Source organism: Callithrix jacchus, chromosome 10 (genome assembly GCF_049354715.1).
Source record: "Callithrix jacchus isolate 240 chromosome 10, calJac240_pri, whole genome shotgun sequence".
Classification (NCBI taxonomy): Eukaryota; Metazoa; Chordata; class Mammalia; order Primates; family Cebidae; genus Callithrix; species Callithrix jacchus.
The window spans coordinates 92,833,906-92,856,040 of record NC_133511.1 but is presented as its reverse complement, the minus strand read 5'-3'; the positions used below and the strand labels follow the sequence as shown (position 1 = coordinate 92,856,040).

Sequence of the window (22,135 nt, the reverse complement as noted above, 5' to 3'; positions counted from 1 at the left end):
GCAGCCCTGCATCAGGCAAAACTCTTCAGTCCCTAGCAGAGTAAATACTGAAAAGTGGGTGTATGGTAAATAGACCTTGAAAGACAAAATCCAGCCAGGCACAGTGGCTCACACTTGTAATCCTAGCACTTTGGGAGGCCAAGGCTAGGGAATCACCTGAGGTCAGGAGTTCAAGACTAGCCTGGCCAACATAGTGAAACCCCATCTCTACTAAAAATACAAAAATTAGACTGGTATGGTGGTGCACACTTGTAATTCAAGCTACTCGGGAGGCTGAGACAGGAGAATTGCTTGAACCCGGAAGGCAGAGGTTGCAGTAAGCTGAGATCATGTTACTGTACTCCAGCCTGGGCAACAAAGTGAGACTCCATCTCAGAAAAGAAAAAAAAAAAAATCAAAAAAATGTTGAAAAGCTTGATAAGTTTGTGTTATTTTAGAATAAAGAAGGCGAATTGGCAGAGTTACTGTTTTTCTCTATTACCTCAACATCCTTCATTTTCTCTTTCATATCGAACATTTTCTAAATTTTATCTTGTTCTACAGATGGCGAAGTATGTGTTTTAACATTAGCCTGAGGCAGAGAGAGAGATTAGCAGAAAGTACCAGATTTTGCCAACCAGGCCTAGAAAACAGCATCTTCAGCATCATCCTGACATCCAGCACCGCTGACTCAGTCTTGAAGCTTTCTTTGCTTTGCCCCTTTCCAAAGTAATCTTGGAAATTACAAATGGCTGGCAGTTTGCTCGTGTGTTTAAAAGCACTGCCTCAGGGATTTTTATTTTGAAAATTAAAAGACATTTTCAAAAATTTTGGATAGTTAACATTTTCATTCTGACTTCCTTTTCTTATTTGAAGACAGCCATGGTAGCTGTCACTAGACAAAAATAACTTAACAGCTTGGGAATTACCAAGGAGGTATTTAAGAGTGTCTTTTGGCCGGGCGCGGTGGCTCAAGCCTGTAATCCCAGCACTTTGGGAGGCCGAGGCGGGTGGATCACGAGGTCAAGAGATCGAGACCATCCTGGTCAACATGGTGAAACCCCGTCTCTACTAAACATACAAAAAAAAATTAGCTGGGCATGGTGGCGCATGCCTGTAGTTCCAGCTACTCGGGAGGCTGAGGCAGGAGAATTGCCTGAACCCAGGAGGCGGAGGTTGCGGTGAGCCGAGACAACACCATTGCACTCCAGTCTGGGTAACAAGAGCGAAACTCTGTCTCAAAAAAAAAAAAAAAAAGTGTCTTTTTGTTTATTTATTTATTTATTTTTGAGACAGTATTCGATGGCCAGGTTAGGAAAAAGACAATCTACAGAACATGGAGTCTTCCCTCCACATCCTGCCCAACGTCTCTCCTTGGGTCTAACATTTAATTTCCTCTTTCTTTTCTAGATTTCTTTCAAAATATGTTCATGTAGACGAAGAAGAGCTTTTCTGAACATTTCAGCACCACCGCCACCGCCCCACTCCACCCCAAGTGCTGCTTTTCTGAATACGCATCATCATAGTATGTGCAGATTTTGCCTGCAATTCCTTGAAATAATTGTGTCATGCTAAGATCTTTCTAAAATGTTCAAAGTTCTATTTGTAATTCTGAGGGAGTGAAAAGTAATCAATTCCATGGCTGAACTTGGTGTTGGTATTTTGGTCTTAACAAATTATCAGCTTGATCAGGTGGTAGTCTTCCTGCTTTTCTATTCTGGTTTTTCTACCTTTATTTTTCTATCTCTGATAACATCTGGTTTCTTGGACAATGATTTAATTTTTGCCTACTTCTATTTCTCCCAGTAGTTTATGCACTCAGACTTTGGAACCCACACGTGGTTCTGTAATCCAGAAGTTGTTCCCTTGAGTCTCATTTTCCTCTTGTGTTAGAATTGAAAGGGAAAGATCAGGAGAAGAAAATCAGATTTAGAAAAGATTAGGCATGAATAGGGAAATATTTCTGATATTTATCCAAACGTTTTGAAATTTTGGGTTAATATGAGTCTTCAGAAGTATTGCAAGGCTATCTGGCTCTGTACTATCCAACCAGCTTGAGAGAGTAAGATGCTTTTTGGTGATGTTTTGAAAAAGCCTGGCTTTAAGAATGGCCTTCAGCCAGTCTTGCCAGAAGCCTCACTACCAGCCCTCACATCCTAAAGGTCCCATCAGTTCTGCACAAATGGCATGTGCTGCTCCCAGCCATCCTTTACCCTTGCTTGAGCTCTAGGTACAGTAAAGAGGACCCAGAAGCCTACATTTAGTCACTTGTGTAACTTAAAACTATGTTTAAAGTTTGTCAATGTTGTTATTTTTTGTTCAAAAAATTATTGTTTTCAATTTGCCCTTAAAAATTAGATGCTGACTCCTGTGCACAGTAGGACCACTCTAGGGATGTTGATAGGTGTGTAAAGGTACCTTATTTGAGACCATGATAGAATAACTGCAAGGCTCTGGAGCCTAATATGAAAGCTTCTCCATCCCAAAGCTCCCCATGCAAATACAGAGGCATCAGAGCCTAGAAACTATCCACTACCGTGAAGATTCATTCATTAGAGTAGGTGCCTATCAGGTATCTGATCAGTAGGGATTAGACTTGATATCTTTTTCTTTATTCCCTAACCCTATCATGTCTTGAAATGTTCACGTATGTATATTTATGTACACAAACCTTTATGTATTGTATGTATATACATATATATAGTTTTTGTTTTATTTTTTGAGACAGAATCTTACTCTATTACCCAGCTAAAGTGCAGTGGTGTGATCTCAGCTCACTGCAACCTCCGCCTCCTGGGTCTAAGTGATTCTCCTGCCTCAGCCTCCCCAGTAGCTGGGATTACAGGTACCTGCCAATGTTATATTTTTAGTAGAGATGGGGTTTCACCATGTTGAACAGGCTGGACTCGAATTTGTGACCTCAAGCGATCCACCAGCCTGGGCCTCCCAAGGTGCTGAGATTACAGGCATGAGCTACCGCTCCCAGTCTATTTAATTATTTAATATCTAATAATTAAAAAAATATTTTTAATGTATAGCCAGCTTCTCACTTCCGGTAGCTTTTTGGCACCTATGCTTTTATTTAAGCTCGATAACTTTTCTCACAGTTTATTTGATTATTCAGGTCAAAAATATTTAGGGTGCCTTTTGCACAAAGGGTAAGATAAACTGTAAGTGGCCAGGACTCCCTCTGCATCCTTCATTCTAGAAAGCAGGGCATTTTTAAGCTTGCGCTCTTCTTGGCTCATTCTGCAATGTAATCTTCAGCATGAGCTCACCATGGAGACCAGAATTTTGAAAGCCCTTGATCTTAACCTGCAAGAAAAGATGGTTACTTTTGAGGTGTGTCCCTCTGAATTTTACATAATCATGTAAATGGTTTTCAAAACAATTACTAGGCTAGGCATGGTGGTTCATACCTATAATCCTAGCATTTTGGGAGGCTGAGGTGGGAGAGTCCCTGAGGCCAGGAATTTGAGACTAGTCTGGGCAATATAGCAAGACTCATCTCTACAAATAAAATAAAATAAAATAAAATAATTATCTGGCATGGTGGTGTGAGCCTACAGTCCTGGCTTCTCTGGATGCTGAGGAGAATGGATCCCTTGAGCCCAGGAGTTTGAGGCTGCAATGAGCTAAGATCACTGCATGCAACTGGGTGACACAGGAAGAGCCTGTCTTTAAAAACAAGCAGCAAACAAGAACAAACAGAAATAATGAGTATATTTCAATAAAGGATTAACATCCTATAAAACAGGGCTAGCCAGCAGAAAATGGCTAGGAGCAACATGGACAACATGTTTGAGAACTACATCTACAACCTGAGGCGGCAGCTGGAGACTCTGGGCCAGGAGAAGCTGAAGCTGGAGGCGGAGCTTGGCAACATGCAGGGGCTGGTGGAGGACTTCAAGAACAAGTATGAGGAAGAGATCAATAAGCGTACAGAGATGGAGAATGAATTTGTCCTCATCAAGAAGGTTGTGGATGAAGCTTACATGAACAAGGTAGAGCTGGAGTCTCGCCTGGAAGGACTGACTGACGAGATCAACTTCCTCAGGCAGCTGTATGAAGAGGAGATCCGGGAGCTGCAGTCCCAGATCTCCGACACGTCTGTGGTGCTGTCCATGGACAACAGCCGCTCTCTGGACATGGATGGCATCATTGCCGAGGTCAAGGCGCAGTACGAGGAGATCGCCAACCGCAGCCGGGCTGAGGCAGAGAGCATATACCAGATCAAGTATGAGGAGTTGCAGATGCTGGCTGGGAAGCACAGGGATGACCTGCGGCATACGAAGACTGAGATCTCCGAGATGAACCGGAACATCAGCCGGCTCCAGGCTGAGATCGAGGGCCTCAAAGGCCAGAGGGCTTCCCTGGACGCCGCAATTGTAGATGCTCAGCAGCGTGGGGATCAGGCACTCAACGATGCTCATGACAAGCAGAAGGAGCTGGAGGCCGCCCTGCAGCGGGCCAAGCAGGACATGGCAAAGCAGCTGCGTGAGTACCAGGAGCTGATGAATGTCAAACTGGCCCTGGACATCGAGATCGCCACCTACCGCAAGCTACTGGAGGGCGAGGAGAGCCGGCTGGAGTCCGGGATGCAGAACATGAGTTTCCACACGAAGACCACCAGCGGCTATGCAGGTGGTCTGAGCTCTGCCTATGGGGGCCTCACAAGCCCCGGCCTCAGCTACGGCCTGGGCTCCAGCTTCGGCTCTGTCATGGGCTCCAGCTCCATCAGCCGCACCAGCTCCACCAAGGCTGTGGTTGTGAAGAAGATTGAGACCCGCGATGGGAGGCTGGTGTCCGAGTCCTCTGATGTCCTGCCCAAGTGAACAGCTGCAACAGCCCCTCCCAGCCTGCCCCTCCTGAGGCTGCCCCAGAGCTCAGGGAACAGGAGACCCACCTGATGCTCAGCCCTAGCCCTCAGCCCACTGGTGGGGAGTTTACTGCCTGGGGACCCCCCTTACTCATGCCTCCAGCTGCAAAACAATTCAATTGCTTTTTTTTTTTTTTTGGTCCAAAATAAAATCTCAGCTAGCTCAGAAAAAAAAAAAAAAAAAAAAAACAGGGCTAGCAAACTATGGCCCATGGGCCAAAACTAGTCCAACTGTGTGTGTGTGTGTGTGTGTGTGTGTGTGTGTGTGTGTGTGTGTGTGTAAGAGACGGGGTCTTGCTGTGTTGCCCAGGCTGGAGTCCAGTGGCCATTCACGGGTACGATCCCACTACTGATCAGCACGGGAGTTTTGACCTGTTCCCTTTCCAAGCTGGGCTGGTTCATCCATCCTTAGGCAACCTGGTGGTCCCCGCTCCCAGGAGGTCACCAGATTGATGCCGAGCTTAGTGCAGACACCCAATTGGCATAGCGCACTACAGCCCAGAACTCCTGGATTCAGGCAATCCTCCTACCTCAGCCTCCCGAGTAGCTGGGATTACAGGCACGCACCACCGTGCCTGGACAACATCTGCTTTTGTCAAAAGTCTTATTGGAATACAATGACATCTATTTTGTATTATGGTTGCTTTTGTGCTGCATGGCAGAGTTGAATAGTTGTGGCAGAGACCATATTGCCCACAAAGTCCAAAATATTTACTACTTGGCCCTTAACAGGAAACCTTTGCTGATCCCTACTATAAAACAATAAAAGCAAATAGGAACAACCCAATGGAAAACAAACAGGCAAAGGAAGTGAATGGGCAATGCATAGAACAGCATACAAGAATGTCCAATAAATACAAAAATATGTAGTTGGGATCAGGGAAATTCAAACGTAGACCACACAGATTTCATTTCCTATGCATTAGATGCGTAAACATTGAAGCCTTGCAATATCAGGGATTGGTAAGATGTTGAGGAATGGGGGTTCTTATTCTCTTCTGAGGGAAGCACAACTAAGTTCAGTCACTTTTGAGAGCAATTTAGCAACATCTAATAATGGTAAATGCACATAATCTACAACCTAACTCCGCCTTTTTTCTTTTCTTTTTTTTTTGATACAGAGGCTTGCTCATGTTCTAGGCTGGAGGGCAATGGTTCCATCATGCACTCCCAAGCTAGAGTGCAGTGGTACAACCTTGACCTCCTAGGCTCAAGCAATCCTCCCACCTCAGTCTCCTAAGTAGCTGGGACTATAAGTGTGTTCCACCAAGTTAGCCAACTTTTTAAATTTTTTGAGACAGGGTCTTGCTATGTTGCCCAGGCCGGTCTCAAACTCCTGGGCTCAAATGGTCCTCCCACCTTGGCCTTCCAAAGTATTGGGAATACATGCATGAACCACCATGCCCAGTAGCAATTTCACTTCTACACACACACACACACACACACACACACGCACATACACACATATACACGAGTATTTAAAGAAAATATACACATTTTAGAGAAACTCTTGCATGTATGAACAAGCAAATATATAAAAATATTCATAGTTGAATTGTTATTAGAAAAAATAAAAATAAGCGGTATTAACCAAGAAATGGATAAATAAATACTGAGTATGATGATGAACTGTATGTGTCAACTTGACTGGGCAAAGGATGGCCAGATAGCTGGTAAAACATTACATCCTGGGTGTATCTGTGAGGGTATTTCTGGAAGAGATTCAGTAGACTGAGTAAGAAGAGACCCTTGTGCAACCCATTGAGTGCCTGAATAGAACAAAAAGACAGTGGAAGGCTGGGCACAGTGGCTCACACCTGTATTCCCAGCAGTTTGGGAGGCTGAAGTGGGTGGATCACTTGAGGCCACCAGTTCAAGACCAGCCTCGCCAACATGGAGAAACCCCTTGTCTACTAAAAATACAAAAATTAGCTGGGTGTGGTGGTGCATGCCTGTAGCTCCAGCTACTTGTGAGGCTGAGGCAGGAGAATCACTTGAATCCAGAAGGCAGAGGCTGCAGTGAGCTGAGATCACACCACCTCACTCCATCCTGGACCACAGAGAGAGGCTCCATCTCAAAAAAAGAAGAAAAAAAAAAAAAACGAAAAAGACAGTGGAAAGGTGAAAAGGTGAATTTTCCTTTCTGCTTGAGCTGTGACATGTCTTCTCATCCCTTCAGACTTCACTGCTCCTGGTTCTCAGGCCTTTAGACTTGGACTGAAATACCATTGACTCATTTCGGTCTCAGGCCTTTGAGTTTGGACTAGAATAAATTCACCAGCGTTTTTGGGCCTTCAGCATGGAAGATTGTCACTTAGTCTCCATAACTGTGTGAGTCAATGCCTCACAATAAATCTCTTTCTGTATGTCTATAAATATCCTATTGGTTGTGTTCTGTGGAGAATCCTAACATGCTGGGCATATTCGTTAAGTGGAATATTATATAGTAATGAAAATGAAGTTAAAATAGCCACATAGTTCATGAACATCAATTATGCTCATAGGTTGAGTAAAAAAGTTACAGAGCAGTATACAATTATATTGATTTATATATGCAAAACAATACTGTTTATTGTTTAGGGATATGTGCATATGAAAAGCATGAAAATATGCATGGAAATTAATTACAAAGTTTAGAAAAGGGCTTACATCTCAGGGAGAGGAAGAAGAAAAGGAATATGATTGGGGAATGGTACAAAGGGAGCTTCAACTACATTTGTAACATTATTTCTTAAGCTGATTGCTGTTGAGTCTTTTTCTAAGTCAAAACATTTCATACAAAGTGAAATTCTACACGTTTGAGGACTTTGATCCAGTCAATCATTAGAGCACTTCCGGAGAGCCCCCACTGTCTCTGAGCTGTTGTTGCCATAGCAGAGCACCTTGAACCTTGTGCCCAACACGTAGGACCTCTGCATCTACTTGTTCACGTTCTATGTTTACAAGAGTTCTTGGGTTAGGGTGTGATAGAACCGAAGTCCAGCTTTTCCACCGGACAACAAGCCCTGTGTCCTCTGAACAAAGACACCAAGGCAAGCATCACCACAACAGGGTACTTTCTTCATGGCCCAAAAGCACCATGCCATGTATGCAGAGGGGCTGCAGCCAGTTCCACTTTTTGTCTCATCTGTGGATGCTGCAAATCTACTTATCCACAACCATGGAAAACTTGAAGAGGAACCAGTCTGTAGACAGAGACTCTATTAAGTTTATTTTTTGCTTGCCAACAATTTTTATTTGGGTTAGCCCAATATTTTTCCAGCCCTTATGGTTTATTTAAGAGCTGATCATTTTTCTCTAGTTATCTGAGCAAGTATCTTAATCATTGCTTTTTCATTTTTTGTCTTTATACTCTCTTGAGACATCTTATCCAAGAGATGGAGACGAACTGGCCCATCGATCTTTAATGCAAAGCACACATAATGTAGCCAATAAGAAATACAAACACTTTAATATATCTTATCTTTTCTCTTTCCTGCCCAGGTCTTTTGTTCGTGATCTTTTATTTCTTGGCTAAGCTGCAAATTTGAATCTTCCTTTCTTGCATTTGTCATCTAATACACAATAGCAATTTATTCTTTAGCAAAATCTGCATCTCTCCTTTCTCCAAAATCTGAATCTCTCCTTTCATTTAAGTTTCCAACCATAACATTTTATTCTTTGAAAACAAAGAATAAAGTTCTCCAAGTGTGGTTCACGAATCACCTGGCTCACTTTTACTTGCTGTGCAACAAAATGTTGGTTGGGTCCCTTAGGCCTACTAAATCATTCTGCTTTTTTTTTTTAGACGGAGTTTTGTTCTTGTTACCCAGGCTGGGGTGCAATGGTGCGATCTCGGCTCACCGCAACCTCCGCCTCCTGGGTTCAAGCAATTCTCCTGCCTCAGCCTCCCGAGTAGCTGGGACTACAGGCATGCCCCACCATGCTCAGCTAATTTTTTGTATATTTAGGAGAGACGGGGTTTCACCATGTTGACCAGGATGGTCTCGATCTCTTCACCTTGTGATCCACCTGCCTTGGCCTTCCAAAGTGCTGGGATTATAGGCGTGAGCCACCGCGCCAGGCCCATTCTGCATTTTTAATCAAGATTTGCATGTAAGCCAGGCTCTGTGGCTCACAACTGTAATCCCAGCACTTTGGGAGGCCGAGACAGGTGGATCACTTGAGGTGAGGAGTTCGAGACCATCCTGGCCGACACGAGAAACCCCATCTCTACTAAAAAAAAAAACGTAGCCAAATGTGGTAGCAGGCACCTATAATCCCAGCTATTAGGGAGGCTGAGGCAGGACAATCACTTGAACCTGGAAGGTGGAGGTTGCAGTGAACCAAGATTGTGCCAGTGGACACAATGAGTGAGACTCCGTCTCAAAAAAAAAAAAAAAAAAACTTAAAGAATTTAATTTACAATTACAGAAACTAACTTTACAATTTCTTCCTTACATTTACAATTTCCTTCCTTCCATTTGTTCATGTAAATTGCTAGAAAATAATGGAAATGATTTAGACCATGAAAGCCAATTTAGGGAAGGCTACAGGAGCACCAGAGTAGGAGCCAGGAGCCCAGGAGCTGTTCCGTGATGATGTTGGGCAGAACACACTCTCTTGAGAGCCTCGGATTTCTTATCTATAAAACCAGAGTTGTCCATGGGTCTTTAAGTTGTCTTTCAGCCCTACAGCGAGAGGAGATATGTCATTCCTAAAACTTGAAGTGAAGGCGTATCTGTATTTATTGGCTCTCTAGCTTGTAGACAGATTTACTGTATGTGACTCGTGTGCCCAACCTGACATTATCTTTTAGATAGATTCCCAAATACAAGGGCAATAGAATTTTTTCATTTTTACCTTACAGGTCTGCAGCTACCTGTTTTCATTGTCCTAAGTTTTATTTACACACGATGACTAATCAACTTTATATGATAATTATTTTTAAACCCTGCTTGTTTTAATGGATGCATTAAAAATGTCTCCATTATAGAGTAAAACAACCCAAAGCCATAGCAGAGAGCAAGAAAGGAAGCAGTAGTTGGTACAGATAATGATTCAGTGGGGTCCATTAGGCCACAGAGACTCAAAGTCCAGAGGAGGAGGGAATGCTGATAATTACCTAACACCAATGTTGCTGCTGGCTTCTCAGCCGCAGTCCCCTCCCACTCATATGTTTTGAAATTGTCTGGTGTTCAGAAACATCGCTTTCTCTGACCTTTACAATATTCCTGTGTTTCTGGATTTTAAAGTGTGTGAGAAAGTAGTCTGATTTGCAGTCACCAAAAACACCAAATACAGAGAGAGGATTGGGGAGGTTGAATGGCTAAGACTTAGCTACCAAATGTGTATCAAGATAGGTGTAATGATCCCAGGTGAAGTGAGGCACTGAGGAGGGTATGCTTTTAACTTAGTGTATAGCTAAAACCCAAAGATGTGTAGCATATCCAGGGAAACTTTTTCCTCCTCTTCAAAAATCTTTTTTCCGTTTGCATAGCTCCAGACGTTCTCGCCCTTTGGAACAGGGGAGAGTCATTTGAAACTTAACCAGGTCATCCAATTTAGGATATCCAGTTTCTGTGGAGGGAAGAAAAAGACGGGTCGGGGAGGGAAAAACTAGACTCCTTGTCTTCCTATCCTTCTACCTTCAATCCACAACCTGCCACACAAATCCAGCCAAGTCAGGGATTTTGCCTTGAACCACCCACCACACCACCACCACCACCACCACCACCACCACCACCACCACCACCACCACCTTGTCACTCACGCCCGAGAAACACGCCCCTCTGGGCCCACTCTTGGCCAATGGCGGCTCTCCTCTCTGTATAGTAATGAGCTCGAGACCTTCCCGGGCCAATGGCGCTCCGGGAGAAGGGGTAGTTTTGCATGTACCTAAGTGATTTGCATAAGCCAGCGGCCGGGGGCTTGGGAACCAGAGCGTGCAACCCTAGAAGGGAAAAGGACGGGAAGAGAGCCGCGGCGGGGAGAGAGGGAGCCAGAGTCTGGGTGTTTGCGCGAGAGCCACGGCGGGGGCTGGGGCGAGTGGCCGGCATGGCTGAAGGCTGCGCTCCGCAACCTTGAAGAACCGCTGCATTGGGAGGCCGGGGGCAGGGAGGCGGGTGCGATGGCAGAGCGGGGCCCCAGCCGCTGCGTCTGGCCTGCCCGGCTGGCCTGAGCCGCCGGAGGAGCGGGGCTTCCTCTGCGCGTCCATGGAGCAGCGGGAAGGGCGAAACTCCGGAGCGCAGCGTCCCTGCACCGCGGCGGCGGACTGCTGAAGGGGCCGAGCCCGCGCGGACCGCCGAGGGAGAGACCCCCGCCCCAGCCCGCAGGCCGGCTGCTTGGGGGCGGCGGGGGGCGTCGGAAGGCAGCGGAGCGAGCGGCGCCGCGGGAGAAGCCGGCGCGGGAGGCGCCGCCGCAATGCCGGGCCCGCTGGGGCTGCTCTGCTTCCTCGCCCTGGGGCTGCTCGGCTCGGCCGGGCCCAGCGGCGCGGCGCCGCCTCTCTGCGCGGCGCCCTGCAGCTGCGACGGCGACCGTCGGGTGGACTGCTCCGGGAAGGGGCTGACGGCCGTGCCCGAGGGGCTCAGCGCCTTCACCCAAGCGCTGTGAGTGCGGGCGGCGGGGACGCGGGGGGAGGGGGCGCCGCGGGGGGCGCCACGGGGCGGAGCCAGGGGTCAGTCCCACCCCGCCCCGCCGCCGCCCGGGCTGGTGAAGGGGTCCGCGGTCACCTGCGGGCTGGCTGCCTGGCACACACTCCTGCGCCACAGGCTTTCCGCACTTTGGCAGTCCGGGTCCGAGCCACCAGTAGCTTTCGTTCCCAGACTTTTTGAGCACACGCACCCCCCACCTCACCGCGCACACCCCTAAGTGCATCTGGGACCAAAGGGGAAAAAGGAATTGAAAAACGCTTGCCCCTGGCATCCTGTCCACGCGACCTTCCCTTCTCCTGCGGGCCCTCACTCAGCTGGCAGGAGTTCCGCCACTGGCAGGGCTGAGGGCCCCGAGAACTTGGCCTCAGTCAGCAGACCGAGGCACGTCTCGGGGGGAAACACCTGGAACCTCCTGGGTTCCAGCATGTGGGGAGAAGAAACACCTGTACCTCAGTCAGGGCGAATCTCCTTCCAATTTGGCCCCATCCAGGTAGTGCGTCCTGGCACCTACCTCGGCCCAGTGCCACTCGGGACTACCCCACTAATGCCCAGGCTTCTGCAGCACGCAGGGGAGGCTGAGAAAACAAGGGAGAATTACAGTCTGCTTCTCTTGGTGGACATGCTCTTACCCAACAAGGCCTTTTAAAGAAGGAATGGTGACCTGAGGTGCAGGCTGTTGGAAGGGAAGCCCGTTCAGGAGCATATGCTCAGCCCAGGCTGCAAGGGAGCTGCACGTTACGAATGCACCTTAACCTAGCCAGCAGACCTTTGCTTTTGAGCTGCCTGAGATCGAAACACACACTCAAATGTTTCAGACTTCCAAAATCTCCCTCATCAAACAGGGACTCGAGAACTTTAAACGTTTTCTTGAGAAAAGAAGAGGGATCTGGAACTAGGTGTTGGAGATGACGGCAAAGGCCACAGATAGAGGAGGAACAGGGTGACTGAGGGCAGGGCTTGTGTGCTCTTATTCCTTCCTGTGTTGCGTGGCCAGCTGAATGCTTAAATCAGGAGCAGTCAAAGAAACATGTGAGAGGAAGGGATCCTGAAGGACCCTGGGGTAGAGGGAATTTCCTTTTATCTATAGTGGAAGGGACCTCTTAGAAATAGACAGTTTTAAAGGACCCTGTGAAGAAATTTTTTTTCTGCAGGCAGAAGCATTGCTGTATATGCAGTTGGGTGGTGGCAAAGGTATTCTGCTTGTCCTCTCAGGATGGACTTTGAGTGAGTGTCGAGGCCTGTTGTCTTGGAACCCATTTCATTCTTCCACCTTCCCTCCCATTTGTTATTTTCCCTGTCTCAGGTTAGTTTTAGTTCTGTATTTTAGGTGTTTAAAAACAAAATTTTCAGTATAGTAAAGTTTAACTTCTTATTTTAAAAAAAGTTACCTTTGCAGTGAAGAGCATTTTGTTCACAAAGTTACTTAAGTGGGAAAGTTTGAGCAGGAATGGATTGAATCGAGAGACAGAAGACCATGGAGAGGAAATGAGGCTAATTTTTCACCAAGTTCTCTAGAAACGTTTAGGGAATTCATGCAGAAAGCAAGGTCCCTTTACCTGCATGCACCTCTTGCAAAGCTCTCCATAGAATAGAAAAGCATGATTTTACTATTTTGACTAGTTGTAAAGACCTTGTTTAGCAGATTCCTCACGATTTTAGTGAGTAGACTTGTCCTATAAGGAAAAGGGCTGTTTCACATTAGTACCTAAAACCACGAAGAAATAATCACATTTTTATCAGAGCATACTCCTCTCTCCAGAGCATCTTCTGGTAGAACTCATGGAAGGTAGTGAAATGCTGTATCTTCAACTTTGGCCCTTGGAATAAGTTAGTGTTCACGGCTTAGGAAACAGAAAAATAATTGGCACCAGTCTAAATTAGAGTGCCTCAATTAACATTATCTTAGCACTTTCTGAGCTTTGGTGGTTTGCAAATGTGTTTTATTTTCTTAGATTTGTGACCTAGAGGTAGAGTGATCATACATTATCTGGTAACTCCTTATTTCTCCCTAGTACTCATTTCACCCTCAAAAGTATATATAACCACCCTCTCTAAAAGGGTTTTCAAGGGCAACGTATTTGTATTTTACTCCTGGGGAAACTAGCTCATCCAGTGATTCTCAAAAGCCACGTATGAAGTGAAGCCAGTACTGCAGGTCTACACACTCCAGTCGATCATATATGGGACATGTTGTGAACCCTAGGGTCTTTTTCCAAGTACTTCCAGTCTGCTTTCCCATTGCAGCTTTACTGAGCTACAGTTACATATCAAGAGACTAGTTCCGTGGTGGTCTCTAACTAACTCCTCGTTCACCTATTCTTAATTGCTGGAGCATGTGAACCAAAAACCTAGGTAGTTAAAAAAGAAAATTACAATCATGAAAGTAAAAGTTAAAAAGGTGAGACTATAATTACTAATCAGAGTTCTTCATTTTCTTCTCATTGCTCAATGGCTTGCCCAGAGCAGTGCTTTCACCTCCCCTGGGGGCAGGGGAGTGGGGTGCATCTCACTATAGAGACTCTGGGACTGACAGAGCAGTGATTTTATTTTACTCAACTTGGGATCCCCAGAGCCTGGTACATAAGAGGCATTTAAAAATGCTGGAGTGAATAAATAAGTATTCAAGCCCACACTGAGGAGCAGAACCATGGCATGGAATTCAGACACCATTCCCACAGGGGATTGTCAGAGTCAACATTCTTGGCACTTAGCCTTTTGTCCAGATTTGAGAAGGTCTCAGAGAGAGAATACCTGCTTCTTCTCCTTTAGGCTCGTTGAAACTTGTTCAGTCTACCAGTGTCTATTTCCTGCTGAAAGCTGCTTTACCAGAGTCTGGGGACAGCGTCATATGTAATCCTCAGTACTGTTAATGGGATTCCTGTGTTCACACCATTTGCTGCACTTATAGTGACTATTTATGTTTTTGAACCACAATTTTCAATCTTGCGTCACAATGCACTGGCCTGTCACAATTTACCCTGAGGGGTGTTCAAGGCAGTACTCTTACTAATATTAAAATTTCAAAATTTATTTTATAAGAAGGATTCAAGGTTATTACTGTATTTGTGGTAATAATTCAATCACCTACTTATAAGATTGGAAAAAAAGAGATGAAGTCATCGGGAGGGAAATGTGTATGTGAGTTCTCTGGTTTATATTATTGCTATGATGTTTGGGAAACATACACCTCAAGCACAAATTTTCATATCCTAGATAATGTTTGGCTCATAGTTTTAAAATTAGCAAGGCTATTTCTGTGGCTTTGTGAAAAAGTGGTGGACCTGAGCTCTTGATCATAGCCTTCCTATGCCACTGAGTAAATTGTATGGCCTTGGGCAAGTCATTCACTTTTTCTTTTCACCCAGTGACAGTTTCCTCATCTGAAAAATGAAGCAATTCACTGACAATTTCCTCATTTGAAAAGTGAAGCAATTGGATTCACTTAATCATCTCTAGGGCTACTGCTTGCTCCCAGAAGTTCTATGACTTTATATTTTTTTACACAATTTTAGGACAGCAAGGTGACAATAAGGTTATGATCCTCTCATAAAAATATCCCAGGAGTAGCAGAATATCCTTTTAGTTGAACTTGCACCAAGTTATTTATTACTTGGAGGAGTTCTTCTTTGTGTTTAGAAGTGTGTGTTAGGAAATTTGCCATGGAGACCTGTTGCAGAATGCATGACTAGCTAAGGCACTTTGCGAGGGCAGAATAGCTCTGGTTGTTTCCTGTGGGTATGGCTTAACACTTGGAAAATAAACTCACTGTTTCAGTAATTTGGATACTGTACAAAACGTTACTCAACGTCCTCACTTTCATATAATTAGTCATAATCTCTCAAACCTTCACAGTGTGTATATCCTGTACATGAGCAGGTTGTCAAACTTTTTATATAGAATTGAGTTACCTGAAGGGCTTTAAAGTGTTTTTAAAGAATCTCCTTTTGGAATGATCATCTCAGATTCTTCCTAACGTGTATTTTTTCACTACTACAAACAACTTTCTTCTTTTACTAATACCATTTGAAAGTGTTTTTTTTTTTTTTTTTAAACATATTCTCTTGTATCTACTCTGTATTCCCTAGCAGGTCAGGTCAGTCATCAGTGGCTACATGTTTGTATTTACTGATGATAGAGTTATGTTATCTTTTGATTTCTGAATTGCAATGTTGGCTTAGTTTGTGTTGTGTGCCTTTCTAGAGATGTTTAATTTATATATGTACAAGTAAACTTTGTTCAAAACAAAAACAATATATGAATATCTTTAATTATAGATCCTTTATTTTTCCAAGCTAGTGAACCATGGGTTCTCTTTAAATATAAGTGAGGAGAAAATGTTCTACCAGGCATAGGGAAAGCTGGGTTCCAGATCTGTTAATAAGTCACAGGAGTGACCTTGAATGAGTCACATGCTTAACTTTTCAGGACCTTCTTCATCTGTAAAACAAGTCAAAAACTCTTACTGCCAGAAGTGTTTTTTGTTGTTGTTCTCTATTCAATTTGATTTTTGTACATTTTTGGGTCCCCTCTATTGTGTTAAGTAAAGTTAGGTATCTAAATTGTAGAATCTCTCACCTACCCAGGAGACTCCTCCAGTTGTCCAGTCCACCTGGAACATTTCCACTGAATGGGGAACTCATGCTTCACAAGGCAAAAGTGTACTGGATATGACCTGAGCAATACTTAAGACTTGAGGCCAGGCATGGTGGTGCCTGTAATCCCAGCACTTTGGGAGGCCACAGTGGGTGGATCTCTTGAGTCAGGAGTTCAAGACCAGCCTGGCCAACATGGTGAAACCCTGTCTCTACTAAAAAGACAAAAAAAGTAGCCGGTCATGGTGGTGTACACCTGTAGTTCCAGGTACTCAAGAGGCCAAGGCAGGAGAATCTCTTGCACCTGGGAGATGGAGGTTGCCATGAACCGAGATTATGCCACTGCACTCCAGCCTGGGCAACAGAGTGAGACTCCTCTTAAGGAAAAAAAAAAAAGACACGAACCACTAATTCCCTCACTTAGGGCACCTTAATGCTTGCAGTAACCAATAATGTTTTATAATTTCTAGTCAAACTAAATGGTGTGTTGGTTATGGTATCACAAGTGTTTAATGTCCAGGCCCTTGGCTCTTAACATTAGGATTGTAAGATAACATTTGACAACTTAATCTCTTAGGAAAGATCAAAGTTCTGTGTTAGTAGGTGGATCCAGGCAAGTTTAGGCATTTTCTTAGCCTCTGTCTCTCTCAGTCTATCCTTCAACTTCTTATTTTAGTCATCTATATAATAATGGAAAGTACTAGAAGCCTACAAGTTTGGATTTTGGTTTCTAGTCTTCTTGACTGCGCCTTTTATTCTCATTCTTCTAATCAATTGATAATGGACATTTGACTAGATGATGGCTAATGTCTCTCTCTTCTCTTTGAATTTCTGTGAATCTGAGTAGAATATTAAGTAAAATTGTAAGAATCATTCAGTAATTCATTGAAGTATTTTAATACTATCTCCCACCATTTATTTAAAAAAGATAAATATCTATAAAAGTACAAAATTTGTTGGTATACTTGGATTAAAAGTTAAGTCCTGCCAAATGTGCCTTTCACTCTGAAAAATAAAAGTAATATAATTTACAGTATTCCTGATAAGACAGCTTTGTTCTTTTAATTTTTTAAACTTGATCTCAAGGTTTTGGACTGAGAAATATGTTACCCAGCTTGCTATTTAACTGTCCCGTGCGGCCTTCAAGTTGTTGGCAATGTCAAAGCTTGTTTTCCTATATATAAAAGAATATGGATGACTTTTTTCTTTTTTCTCCCCAATTTTGTTTAGTGAAGTGTGTTTTTTTTAAAAGCTTGATTGAAGATGATAAAATGCTGTAATTGTAAATTCCTGTCAGTGAAGAAAAAAAGTCTAGGACATTTAACAAATCAGTACTTTTACACGATGGCTAATTTGTCTGCCTTTCTTGACATTTCTTTTGTGCCTTTCAGCACCTGATGGTCAAACTGTATGCTAGGTGTCAGATCTATTGTCTAAAATTGGGTGAGTTAGAAATTGAGTTTAGAAATCAGTCTTAGCAAGAGACAGATCATAATTTTTTCAATTCATGTACAGTTAATAACTTCTCAACTTTCCAAAGACTAAGAAGTTAGTATTCAAACACCTCTTTTAAATAGCAAGATGTAATTGTGTGGTAGTATACTCTAAATTCACTCACACATAGACAAATTTTTATTATTAAACTTTGTGTATGGCTGAGCTATTTTTAGCAAGATTTTTAAAGCTTACTAAAATATTCTGTGTCGTGTCCAGGCAATTAAAACTCTGAATGATCGAGTTGGTTAGTTTTAATCTCTAAAATATGTTTTTTATACCCTTACGCATCTTAATTATCAAAAAAGCTCACTAGCCTGGTCCTCCAACCACAAGACTTGGCATTATGCATCTCTTATTTTAGATGCAAGTGACTGAGGTTCAGGAATGCCCTTGTAATAGTCCAGATCTCAGAAATGAGTATTTAAAAAATATGTACTTCTTAGCTTTCTGTCACAAAAGATCCTATGGGTAAAGTACTGAACCACTCTCCTGTGGCAACATGTTGGTTTATAAGAATATAAGCATATCCTTGTAAGGAAATGTAAACCATAGATATTTTGGGAGGCAGCTGGGCCAAGATTGGGTATACGTTTAGATCCCAGACTGGCCTGCTGTTTGTGCGAGTGAGAAAATGTGTGGGGGAAGCATATTTAATGTATTACAAGACATTTAGTGGTTCTTTATTCTTTATATTTAATTAAAAGGCTATGTAAACCCCTTTAGCTGGCTGTGTTTTCTAGATTTACACTAAGAGAATGTAGTTTTTCTTTTTCAAAGTTTTAAAAACAAAATTGACCCTTGAAAGAGTGAAAATCTCATTGTACTCTGGCAGCAAAGTATTTTTAGTATTTGAATCAGAACCTGATATCCAGAAAAAATTAACGAGTTAGATTCTCTCCATCCCTTTATATTTTTAAAGTTCTATTTGGGGAAATTTTTCTTCCTAAGAAGAGTGACATAAATTTGGCAGGGAGCTAGCTCCTTACCTTGGAGCTGTACTAGGCATAGCTAAGGAATGTGCCTGGGATTGCTTCAGGTCGCACTTATCCACTCCCCTCAGGCTTTGAGGTTCCATATGTAGCTCTCAGTGTGAATGGCAGAGCATTTAGTACTTTTCATATGAAGGGAGATGAATTTTATAATTCACACTCTCTTTAAGGGTCTGGTTTTGAAGTTGCTGAATGGGAGGTGCTTGCAAACTGGCAATTTCTTTTCTGAAACTCTAGGGAGTAAGGAGTGGTCTATGCCATAGCTAACTTCCTGTTTTTCCTATTTCCCTAAGGGATCAGCTTCATGTTCAGAAGCCCCCCCCCCTTTTTTTTTTGAGACGAAGCCTTGCTCTGTCGTCCAGGCTGGAGTGCAGTGGTGCAATCTCAGCTCACTGCAACCTCCATGTCCTGGGTTCAAGTGATTCTTCTGCCTCAGAAGCCCCTAAAGAAGCCATAAGGATCATATGTGAAGGGCTTGGCAGACTGTATATTTTCAGGAGGGAGGAAACTCATGGTTGCCACCCCATTCTAGATTGTCAGACTTCTCCTGTGTAAAACCATCTCAGATAGCTGTATTCTTGCAGAATAATTCTCCAGAGAATGAGAGAACACTCTCTTGAGTAACTTATGCCTTAGGAACTCTTAGGCTAGCCTAGCAACTCTTTCTTGTAGTAAGGTAGAGAAAGCAGATATGTTAACTGTGGACTTTCAGATTTCAGTTCATGGAAACTGTTCAAGTACTCTTCAGCCTTCTGTTTTAGGTACTAAATTAATACAGTCTTTGTGTTTTCTAAATGTGATAATTGCTCTTTAATTGCCATTCAGTATCTCTTTCTCTCGCATAGGTTGAAGTGTACACGGAATTCTTATATAATTTAATCTGAGTTCATAAGAAGGGAATATTAAATAAATTTAATATATTTCAACTATCTTAGTGTCTTTTGGTTTTGCTTGTTTGTTTGTTTGTGTTTTTGAGATGGAGTTTCATTCTTGTCATCTAGGCTGGAGTGCAGTGGCCTGATTTCAGCTCACTACAATCTCTGCCTCCTGGGTTCCAGTGATTCTCCTGTTTCAGCCTCCCGAGTAGCTGTGATGAGAGGCGCCCACCACCACACCCAACTAATTTTTGTATTTTTAGTAGAGATAGGGTTTCAACATGTTGGCCATGCTGCTCTAGAACTCCTGAGCTCAGGTGATCCGCCTGCCTCGGCCTCCCACAGTGCTGGCATTACAGGCGTGAGCCACCACGCCTGGCCAAGTGTTATGTTTTAAATATTACACATATGGGTTTATTAACTGATATTTAGCAGTTTATCATCTCAGTTCTCATCATTTCTCTGCTATTTATCTCATTTGATTAGTTTTTAAACATTTTAAAGTTTTTCTACAAGGAAACATTTTCTTGTTGGCCTTCCATTCTCCAAGGTCATTTTGAGTCCATGGTCATGTTATCTATAGCTTTTTGTATTACTATCAACTCCCCAGTCTTTTTATTTTTCAGACAGGATCTTACTCTGTCACCTAGGTTGGAGTGCAGTGGTGCAATCATGGCTCGCTGCAGCCTTGACCTCCTAGGGTAAGGGGATCCTCCTACCTCAGTCTCCCAAGTAGCTGGGATTACAACTGTAGTTAGTTTTTGTATTTTTCCTTTAGAGACAGGGTCTCACCATGTTGCCCAGTCTGGTTTCGAACGCCTGGGCTCAAGTGATCTGCCTGCCTTGGCCTCCCAAAATGCTGGGATTACAGTGGGAGCTACTGTGCCAGGCCCTCAATCTTCTTTTATAGGTATATTTTTATGAATAGACTTTCAAAAATGGTTTGTTTTTTCTCTCCTCCTCCTTCTTCTTTCTCCTCCTCCTCCTCCTCCTCTTCTTCTTCTTCTTCTCCTCCTCCTCCTCCTCCTCCTCCTCCTCCTCCTCCTCCTCCTCCTCCCTCTTTCTCTCCTCTTGTTCTTCCTCCTCCTCCTCCTCTTCTTTCTTCTTCGGGTCTGGCACAGGAAATGAAAACCTCCAAGTTCAGGAGGGCATTGTAGAGCCTGGGCAAGCCACATAACCACTTTGGAGTTAGCATTTCACATGTGCAAGAAGAAGGAGCTTGCATTATCTTCAGGGTTGCACCAAGGAAATGCTTCAGCATGACGTTTTTGAGTGACACTGAGTGAGAATGCAATTTGTTGCCACTTCTTGTGGGAGTGAGTTGTATGGGTTATAACAGACTTAAAATTCTAACCCTGTTTCTTTGGTTCTTTGAATGTATATCAGGTTCAAAGCCCATAGACTTCACAGGTGAGTCACTGTGCTAATGGAAAAAAGCTACTCATCTGGTAGATTTTTCATTTAGAAATACATAAAGACCCTGGTGGAGAAACAGTAGTACATCTGTTTTTATAAAGATACCTTCTTGTATTTGGTGCTACTCCCCTCTAACAAGAAAGCCTTATGGTGGGGAGATACCATTTTTCTGGAGGAGGGAGCTCAAGGGAAATGTTACATTTCTGTCTGGGTGTCTGACTTGTTGCTGCTTTCCTTAGATGGCTGTTCAAATAGAAAGGTGCTGTCCTAACAGAGGAATGCAGGGTTTCTCTTCTGAGCAAATGGGTGTGTGATAGCCCATCCTTTAAATACAGTGTCAATGTGATTATTAGGTGCTGACTTCCTACTTCCAGACAGGGATACTGAGGACTTTCGTTAAAAATCCTAACTCAATGGCTGGGGGCAGTGGCTCACACCTGTAATTCCAGCGCTTTGGGAGGCAGAGGTGGGTGGATCACCTGAGGTAAGGAGTTTGAGGCCAGCCTGGCCAACATGGTAAAAACCTGTCTCTGCTAAAAATACAAAAAAGAAATTAGGCTGGCATGGCGGCTGCACCTGTAGTCCCAGCCACTCTGGAGACTGAGACAGGAGAATTGCTTGAATCTGGGAGGTGGAAGTTGCAGTGAGCCGAGATGACACCACTGCACTCCAGCCTGGGCAACAGAGCAACACTCCATCTCAAAATAAAAAAAAAAATTCTAACTCGGTTTTTGGGAACCTTCATGCCAGTGAGTGCTCACTATAGTTTCTCAGATCACTTTCTTTCCATGAGGAGCAGGGGTGTCCAATCTTTTGACTTTCCTGGGCTACACTGGAAGAAGAATTGTCTTGGGCCACACATAAAATATACTAACAGTAATGATAGCTGGTGAGCTAGAAAAAAAATTGCAGAAAAATTTCATAATGTTTTAAGAAAGTTTACGAATTTATGTTGGGCTACATTCAAAGCCATCCTAGGTCGCATGCAGCCTGTGGGTCATGGTTGGACAAGCTTGATGTAGAAGATGGGTAAGATTTACTTATCATGGATCATTTGGCTGTGTTCTTATTTTTCACATCACTTTGGTTCTATAAATATGCAGATTACAAAAGAGCTTTTAAAGTGTTTTGAAAGTATTTCTTTTATGATTTTACTGGTTATTGGATATCTATTTTTTGTTTGTTTGTTTGTTTTAATTTATGGAGATAGGATCTCATTTTGTTGTCCAGGCTGGTCTTGAACTGGCTTCAAGCGATCCTCCTACCTTACCTTCTG

The 22,135-nt window shown here is 43.5% G+C and overlaps 2 protein-coding genes across 3 annotated transcripts in view; both read left to right on the top strand.

Moving 5' to 3' along the window:
* The first annotated feature begins 1,984 nt into the window (after positions 1-1,984).
* Positions 1,985-5,042, top strand: LOC118145472 (keratin, type II cytoskeletal 8). Its single transcript, XM_035262275.3, has one exon. It carries the CDS (start codon positions 3,753-3,755, stop codon positions 4,812-4,814), a length of 1,062 nt encoding a protein of 353 aa, XP_035118166.3. The 5' UTR covers positions 1,985-3,752; the 3' UTR covers positions 4,815-5,042.
* A 5,735-nt stretch (positions 5,043-10,777) lies between these two features.
* Positions 10,778-22,135, top strand: part of LGR4 (leucine rich repeat containing G protein-coupled receptor 4) — a 112,379-nt gene continuing 101,021 nt past the window's right edge. For both annotated transcript variants that reach the window (XM_078340775.1, XM_002755127.6), the window contains exon 1: positions 10,778-11,445. In XM_078340775.1, the coding sequence (XP_078196901.1) occupies positions 11,261-11,445 (185 nt within the window). In that variant the 5' untranslated portion in view covers positions 10,778-11,260. The remainder of the gene's footprint in view (positions 11,446-22,135) is intronic.

Bases quoted from the DNA above. Each gene is read 5' to 3' on its own strand.
- LOC118145472 (XM_035262275.3), top strand. From the start codon at position 3,753: ATGGCTAGGAGCAACATGGACAACATGTTTGAGAACTACATCTACAAC.